Source organism: Chrysochloris asiatica, unplaced genomic scaffold (genome assembly GCF_000296735.1).
Source record: "Chrysochloris asiatica unplaced genomic scaffold, ChrAsi1.0 scaffold00102, whole genome shotgun sequence".
Classification (NCBI taxonomy): Eukaryota; Metazoa; Chordata; class Mammalia; order Afrosoricida; family Chrysochloridae; genus Chrysochloris; species Chrysochloris asiatica.
In genome coordinates this window covers 6217680-6226553 of record NW_006408620.1, presented here as the reverse complement: position 1 = coordinate 6226553, position 8874 = coordinate 6217680, and the positions used below count along the sequence as shown (strand labels likewise).

Sequence of the window (8874 nt, the reverse complement as noted above, 5' to 3'; positions counted from 1 at the left end):
ATGGCACCTAACAACAACAACAAATGTCAACAGTGCCGAGGTGGAGAAAGTGGCCTCACTCCTAATCCTGTGTGCTTGACCACTAACTTTCTTGCAAGATGACTAAAGCGAGCACCGGCCCTGCCTGCAACAAGGAGGGAAGAGACTAAGGTGGCTGAGTGTTGACATCAAAGGCCGATTCAAGGTCCCCAAGACTGTGAATTAGTGATCGTGGTGGACAGTGCAAGGGGAGGAGGCAATAGCTACCGATTGTGACTTTCGGGAGCAGCCACTAGATGGCGATGCGGTCAGGGGCCTTCCCTTCTGATGCCAAGCAATGTGGGTGGGCGCAGCCTCACTCAGCTGCTTTCAGGCTTATCACTACTGTTGTGCTGGATATGAAATGAGTGCGGTTTCTGAAAACTCACACCAGACTGAGCCCACAACTCGGTTCTCTTGTGTGCTTCCTGAGTGCTCCCCCGTGTATATGCTGCCTGGCGGCGGCTTCTACTACACATATAAAGTGAGGAAGGCACTAGATTAGGCGAGAGCTTGTTAAGATTTGGTGTGATCTCATATGTGCACAGCTTAGCACTGCGTCTGGTGATGGGACGTTCGGGCCTCCAGTCCTAGCGCACAGCGACCCTACAGGAAGAGGAAAGCTGCTGCAGAACGTTCCCAGACTGTCAGTGTTAACAGGAGCAGACTCCCTCATGTTTCATCCATGGAGTGGCTGGTGGATTTGAACTGCCAACCTTGTGGTTAGCAGCCCAACATTTAAACCACTGTGCCACCAGGACTTCTAATGAGGATGTAGCATTAATTCCTTAAAATGAAAATCCAGCCTTCCCTGATATGTCTGCGCTCTGTGCTACCCTCTTCAGAGCCCAGCAAGTGTCCGGGTTAGGGATGAGGGATGAGGGATGAGAGCTGGAGTGATCAACACTGGCTCCTCCAGGCATGACTTGCCTTGGACCCGGACTGGAACCACGGTCCAGTACAACATGCTGCCTTCACAGAGGAGTCACAAGCCCACTGTTATGCCCTGTGAAAGCAGCAGCAACTGCTAACCAGTCATGTCGAACAGCTGGACTTGCAGGGGGTGAGGGGTAGGTCACCTGTGCATTTATTTTTATTTTCTAATTATAGAAAGCCAATGTTCTCATTGTCAAAAATCAAAGACTCCAACATTATGAAAATATAGAAAGTAAACAGTTCTGTGTGCTCTCACCTGAAGCGCTCAGTGTACACAGGTCTTTGTGTAGTTTCCTGTGTTTTCTTTTTCCCGAGCTGTACCTTAGGTAAAGAACCCTGGTGGCACAGTGGGTTCAGCATTGGGTTGCTAATTGCCGGGTTAGCGGTTCAAGCCTGCTGCTCCACAAGAGAAAGATGAGGCAGTCTTTTCCTATAAAGAAAGATTTGGCAGTAGATTTGGTGGGTTTGGTATGTTAGATGGAGACCCCTGGTGGAGTTGTGGGTTAGGCATTGGACTGCTGACCGCAAAGCTGGCAGTTCAAATCCTCTGCTCTGCAGAAGAAAGATGAAGCAGTTTGCTCCCGTAACTACTGAGTCTTGGAAACCTGGTGGAGCAGTTCTCCTGTGTCCTACAGGGTCAGTGAGTTAGAACCCACTTGATGGCGGTGGGTTTGGTTTTCAGTATCTTGGTGGTGGTGGTGGTCATGTACCGTGGAGTCGGTTCTGATTCATAGCCACCCTGTACAGGGTTTCCGAGGCTGTAAATCTTTACAGGAGCAGAAACCCTCATCTTTCTCCCACCCACGGAACAGCTGGTAGTTTCAACTGCTGACCCTGAGGTTAGCAACCCGAGGTCCCATCAATGTCTGTTGCTAATCTCTGCCTAGTTTGGTTTAAGAGCCGCAGCTGATGACTGTCCCATCATGTTTTGAACCTGAGCGCTGGGCATTTAGGTGATTTCCAGTTTTTCAGTATTACAAGCCATCTTTTCAGGAAGGCACCTGGTGTCCGTTGGTCCGTTGGGTTTGGTGACCTCAGGCCCAAGAGACTGAGGTGACAGACTGACTCCCAGATTACCTATAGAAGACTTCACAAGAAGTCAGCCACCCAGCGAGGGGGGAGTAGACAGACCCCAGCCAGCTAAACAACTGAGACACCTCTGCGGTCCCCTAGGCTGCTTCTACCACCCCTAGAGCCCCCACTGGGGAATCGATGCGCTTAAGGCTCCACAGTGCAGCCAGGGGCTCATGTTTATAGCCCCCCTCCTCGCTGCAGCGGCTGGCAGGGGCACACCCCCACCAATCACAGGTGGGCTCAGTAGAACTTCCCACCGATTCCCCTGCTGGCTCATTTGTCCCCAGCCACAGCTAGAATGGCCCAGTAACATCAGAATCACTTGGGCAGCTTGTTACAAGTTGAGGTTCCAGGTGGATAAAAGCATGAGGCATACATCAAACACTGGGGGGCTGCATAGCAGAGTCAAAGAATGAACCACCACCGCCGAATCCAGCAGCCTGGGTCAAACTCTCCGGCCTGGTGAGCAGTAGAAGGCAGACAGGAACACTCTGGAATACTGGAGTTCGGTGAAGTATCAGAACAGGCAAAGCCAACCATGGAAGCTGGAAACGTCCTGTGTGCCATCTGGGTGGGACTTACACTGTGTGTGGGTATGACAGTTCACTGGACATTTAAGATTAGAGATAGATGTCTGTGTGTCCGTGCGTACTCAAGTATGTACATATATACTTGAGAAATACATATGTATGTTGCATATATAGCAAGCTGTTCCCTTCAGATTTGTAATATACAGAGAACCTATCTGAGAGAACAGTAAGATTGTTGGGATTCCACCCCAGGCCCACTGGGTGGGGGCCCCGGCATCTGCATTTTACAGCCTGCCTGGGAGTGGGGAGACCCTGGGTGCTTAGCCTAGACTCCGTGGCTCATGTGCACAGCCCACTCAGAGAGTGGCCAATGCAGGAACACAGCAGACCTACCCCAGGACGGGCTCCCCTGAGAATACTGCATGCTCCTGGGAGGTATTTGGAGGTTCCAAGTGGCCCTTTGATTTTGGTCCCCACTAGGTACATCTCTGACACTGAATAACTTACTGGCCTATTTCTTACTCCTCCAAGTGCTCAGACCTAGGATTATGGCAGAGGCATATGTGAATCTTCGAGTGACAGTCACCGATTAAAACTGGCAGCTACCAATTCTGAGAGGTCCCCATGTGCCTGCTGCTGTCTTGATGCTTCTCACCCATGGCCTCTTTCCCTCCTTATAACACCTCAGACAAGAGTCTGAAGAATGGCCTTCCTGGTCACATAGGTGGTCAGTGGCAGAGATGGGGTGGGGAAAGACAGTGTGGGGTTATGCAAACATGGGCACGTGTGCAGGGGCTGGGCCCACTGCCAGAGAGCCCGAGGCACAGCGCTCTGAGCCGTGTGACCTCCTGTGTCTGCCTCTGGGCCAGCTATTGGTCTCCTTCTGCTCTGTGCCCAAAGCAGCCCGCGGGGACAGCAGGTCCTGCTTGGCAAGGTGGTTGGTAAGGATTCAGGAGAGCGTGTCCAGCAAGTGCCTCCCTGCAGCGTGCTGCAGCCATTCCATGGGCCTGGTGGGGTGGCCAGCCCAGTGGGAAAGCTGGCTGACCTACTGACCGGCAGTTCAAAATCCACGGACGCAACATTGAACCTGTGCTTTCCCACTGTTGAAGCTCTTGCCCTACTGGCCTTGCATTGCCCAGGGCCCAGGAGACAGGGAGTGGCTGCAGGCCCTCACCACTCACTCTTCATTGATAGCCTCCATTGGTGGCATGCGACCTGCGTTCAAGTCCCATCTCTGCCACTCACTCTCTCTGTGTCCTTGGGTGAGTTCATTAGCCCCTCTGAGCTCTTTCAAATGGATAAGAAAAGCTACACTGAGGTATTGTCCTGATGCTGGATTCCAGGGGACAGCCCTTGGCCCAGTGCCCATGTGTAGTCTGGGCTCTGCGCAGGGGGAGCCTTGTGAAATCACTGGGGAGAAACACATGTAGCCTGTTTGGGTGTTCAGGTTTGATGATCATTGCTGGCAAAGCCAGGGAACGTTTTATAGAGCCAGTGCCATTGACCCTCATCCGTTGGGGGCTTGTGGCGGTGCCCAAGCTGCAGCCCCAGGCTCTGGGTTGGATGTTGCCTACAGTGAAATGAAAACAGGCAAGTGTTTGTTTAGTGTGTGTTGGGGGGTGGAATCCCCTTTCTCTGGCATCGTCTTTGAACTTCTAGTGAGGCACAGGTGATGGCTTTTCGGGGGAGTGACAGCTCATTTAGTTCAGGGTCACTGATAGGGTCATCTGCTTGTCACCTGACATTCGTGACCTGTATTACCCTCCAGCCTGCATTAACCTGGCCTGTTTCTTGCTGTTTTTTCTCCTAGATTATTTACTCTCCAACAACTACGTCAATTCTATCATTGTCCATAAGTTTGACTTTTCCGATGAGGAGATCATGGCGTATTATGTATCGTTCCTGAAAACACTCTCGTTAAAACTCAACAACCACACTGTCCATTTCTTTTACAACGAGGTAAGTAACTGTCGGGCGTGCATTTGGGGGTGAAGCTAGCCAGTTGTTGCAGCACCATGGACAGGGAGGAGCCACAGAAGTTGATATGGGAGAGTGACAGGAACTTTGTCACTTCCCCGCTATGTGACACTTGGGAAGTCTCCCTTCCTCTCTGAACCTCAGCTTCCTCATCTGGAAAATGGGGCTACTAAGACAGTAAAACCTGTGAAAGCCGGAACCCATGGAAAGTGGAATTTTTCAGGGATCGAATGACATGAGATGGTGTCCTCAAAGCCACTTGTCAGTGCCTGGCTCGCTCTCTTGTCACCTGTGTTGCCATCACTGAATGGCTGCTGTTCACCTGGAGGGCACTCTTGTTGTGAAGTGCCATCGACACAGTTCTAACTTACCACGACCCTCCCACAGGGTCTCTGAGGGGTGGTTGGTGGGTCCTGGCAGTTAGCTGTCCATTGCTGATACTACGGCACTACACCAGAACTGGAATGCACTAAACAGTTTTAAAGAAACTGAGTTTGAGCCATGAGGTCAGTTTATGTCACCTACCAGAAAGTGCTGTCCTGGATCATTCTCGGGCTCAGCCCATGTCATCACAGGCTTTCCATCTCTTTCTTCTCCTGACCATATAGTTGGCATCATCCTTAGGCTCAACCCCTCATGGCCTCAGGATGGCTGCAGCAGCTCCAGACATCACATACTCAACAGAAACCATTCATGGATTGAAAAACCCCTAAGCCATCTCTCCACCAAAAAGCCTGAAGAGACCTATTCCCTTTCTGTGGCCCTTTTTCACTTCCAAACATTTTCCCTGACACCTCCCTACAGACTTTCTCTCATGCCTCCAGATCTCAGTCCTCTCACATTTCTCTTAGAGTGTCAGGGATTTGGTTTGGAAGCAGCCTGGCAGGGAAGGCCTGCCTTGTTATCTCACGAGGCTGAGCCCTAGGAGGGCTGGACTGGGGTGACGGATCTGCTCCCAAGGTCACCCCTCACATGGCTGGCCAGCTGGTGGGAGGCGTTAGTTCCTCTGGTTTTTCCGAGGGGCTGCTTGAGTGACTCACAGCGTGTGCAGGCTGCCCTCGCCTCAAGAAGTCACATGCCACCGCTCCCGCCATATTCTTTTTTTTTTAAGGTTTTTATTGTGGATTGAGTGAAAGTTTACAGGGCACATCATCAGTTTCACATTTAACCATTCATATGACTTGTTTCATTACATTGATTATAATCCCCTTCATACATCATCAGTTAACAGTGTTTCTCTCTATCCTCTTTAGCCTTTTTTTTTTTGGGCGGGTGGGGGGAAGCAGGGAACTTTGCCTTTTTGGAATTTACAGTCTCGGCTTTTAGGGAAGATTTTTACATTTATCTGTGGATATCCAGGGCTCGTGTATGCTATTACTAACAAGCATAACTGAATAATCAGATGAGGGACAGTTTGTTATGTCTGCTAGGTGGCTAAAGTCTGATCCTCAGAGCCTATGGTTTGGACGGTCTGCAACGCTTGGGCCCACAGGGACTTGAACTCCTGACCGGGTCTGCACGGTCTGCATCAGATTCCCCCTTATTTATTCTTTGTTTAAGGGACGCTGCCTCTCTTAGGCGGTCAGTGTGAATTCCTCCGTCTTACCTGTCATCGAAACTCATTGCAGCATGGCAATGGCTCTGTCTTACGTTGCCGAGGTTCCACATGATCCTTACCCATCTCTGGCCACATGTCCAGCATAAGCAGCCGCCATCTGAAGAAGGCAGCCGCCATATTCTTTAGGTTACATAGGCCAGCCCTGACTCAGTGTGTGAATACAGAGGACGAGATTCACTGGTGCCTCCCAGAGGCCCGCTAGCACGCAGCCATGTGCTGTGATTTGTAGTGGTCACGTAGGCGGGTGACCGTATTCCCACACACACTCTGACCTTGGGCCCATTCTATCTAGCTGCTCCATAGGATGTGACACCAAACCATGAACTTGGCTTTTATTTGGTCCTCAGAGAGAAGAAATGGTAGCCACAAAACGTGTGGCAGTTTTTCAAATTAACATCATGTGGGGTTCCGCCGTGGACTCCGAGCAGCCCCTGCCCGGCTGGCAGCAGTAGTTCTAGGGAGAGACACCAGAGCGTAGCTTCCCTAATCAGACTGAGGAACTGGGCCTTACTTAGGCCCCACAGAAGGCACTGGATATTGGAGCAGTGAGGAATACTAGAACACGAGGAAGAGCAGGAGGAAGCTGGGGCAGGCCCAGCTGGCTACTCTTACCAACCCCTAAACCAAGATCCTGAACAAGAGGAAGTCGTTGGCACCTGTAGGGCATGAAGAAGAAGTAGTTATCAACATCCAGGAGCAGATCCAGGCCCCGGGACTGCATTTGCCAGAGCCTCCATTAGAAAGTGAAGATGAAGAGGATGAAGGAGCTATATCATTGGGTGACCACAGCTCAATTCCCATGGGCCCAGAACGTGTAGAGCTGGTGAAAAAGACAATGGCTGAAATAAGCCTGCCTACACCAGGGGTTCCTGCCTGGGCTCGGGAGATCTCAGATGCCCAGTGGGAAGATGTGGTACAGAAGAGGCCTTCCAAGCCCAGCAGATCTCCCCAGCCTGGAAGTGACAGTACATTCCAGGCCAGAACCAGCACAGGACTGAACACATCCCTGGTTTAATGTCCATCTTCCCCCATCTCCCTTTCCACATAAAGAAAGGCAAATCAGACGTCTTCTCAGACCTACTTGATTCAGTTCTGGACATATGGGCACATTGGCCCAAGCCCAACCCGCCTAAGCATGTGTCGCTCTGTGTAGAATAAAGCACCCTATGTACACATACACACACATTAACATCATGTGATCCAGTACCTGGTACAGTAGGTGCTTAGTAAATGTGTCCAAGGAATAAATGGACCGCTTGTTCCCAAGGCTCTCCCAGGTGACAGAAAACCTGCCCGCCTGTGACGTTCAGATCAGAGAGGTGGCCGGGGTCTCCCTGCACTCTAGCGTGTATGGGCTTTGTGCACCCAGCAGAGGGCAGGCGCTGGGACTCGGGCTAGAGCCATGTTTCTGGAAGACCATCCTGCTGTTTTCAGGGGAGCACTAGGGCCTCACTTTAAGGTGGCTTAGTTCCCTCTTTTAGGTGGGCAGTACAGTAGCTACTGCTCAAGTATATGATCGAAGTCTGGTTGTCCAGGTGGCATTGTCCCCGCTGGCTCTGTCACCACAAACTCTAACTTCTGTTGCCGTAAGTGAGGGGCTTTAAAGGACAGAAATGTATTTTCTCACAGTTCCCGAGGTGAAACGTTCAAACCAGGCTCTTGTCCCAGTTGATTCCTGCCAGGGGGGTCTCACAGTCTCTGGTGTCTGCCTGCAATCCTTGACATCCCTTGGCTGGTGGGTCGACCCGTACCTGGTGTCTGTCTTCCTGAATGTGTGTGTGTCAGAGAGACACAATCTAATCTGTTTGTTGTATAACTCAGAACTGATTCAGTTAAGGGTCCCCCTGCCACACACATACACACATTCTGGTGTGACTTAGTCAACATCCCAGAAGAAAACCCCTCTCGCAAAACACCAGTACAGAGGCCAGGACCCGAGTACATATTTTGCTAGACAGGAGTTGGGGGCTGGTAGGTGGGGGACACACAGTTCATTCCATAATAGCCAGCTCAGACTCCTTCAAAGCGCCCCTTCTCTTTTCCTTCCCCCATTTCCCAGCACTGGTGTGGTGGTGTAGCATAAGCAATGAACTGCTAGCCACAGTGCAAATCTGCCAGCCAATCCTTGGCAACCCTACACAGAGTCTCTGTGAGTCCGAACAACTTGATGGTATATCCTGGTGTGGCGCTGTGGGTTAATGCGCTGGACTGCAAAGTCACTTTGAACCACAAAGTCATCGGTTCAAGCTCACTAGCTGCTCCTCGGAAACCCTCTACAAGGAGGCTATGGGTCAGAATCCACTCGATGGTACTAAATTGGCCCCAAGAGGCCAGCAAAGCACGCCCCTGTGTCTCAGGTCCAGCTCCTGATGGCCTTATTCCTGAGACACAGACTGCAGGTCTCTGGTTGTGGATGCTTGTGGTTTCCCATTTTTCATTTCGTCAGACAACTGGGAACCTCTTCCACCTGATAATGTTTACATTTTTAGTGTTTCCAGATAAATGCACAATAGCCAAAAGAGACTTCCAATTTAGAACAGCTTCACACCATTTGTCTTTGACTAGTTAAAACAGCATCTGCTGACAGCAGCATTATCAGTGAGTATTCATTAGGGGTCCGGCACCGTACCCCCAAAAGACCTTATTTTATTCTCGCCACCATGACGTAATACTGCCCCCATTTTGGAGATGAGGAAGCTGAAGCTTTAGAACCGTGCCCCC

The 8874-nt window shown here is 50.9% G+C and overlaps 1 protein-coding gene across 1 annotated transcript in view; it reads left to right on the top strand.

The window, feature by feature from the left end:
* CLEC16A (C-type lectin domain family 16, member A) overlaps positions 1-8874 on the top strand; it is a 239663-nt gene that overhangs the window by 32600 nt on the left and 198189 nt on the right. Inside the window, exon 4 of the mRNA XM_006867243.1 lies at positions 4369-4517. Coding sequence (XP_006867305.1) covers positions 4369-4517 — 149 coding nt within the window. The remainder of the gene's footprint in view (positions 1-4368; positions 4518-8874) is intronic.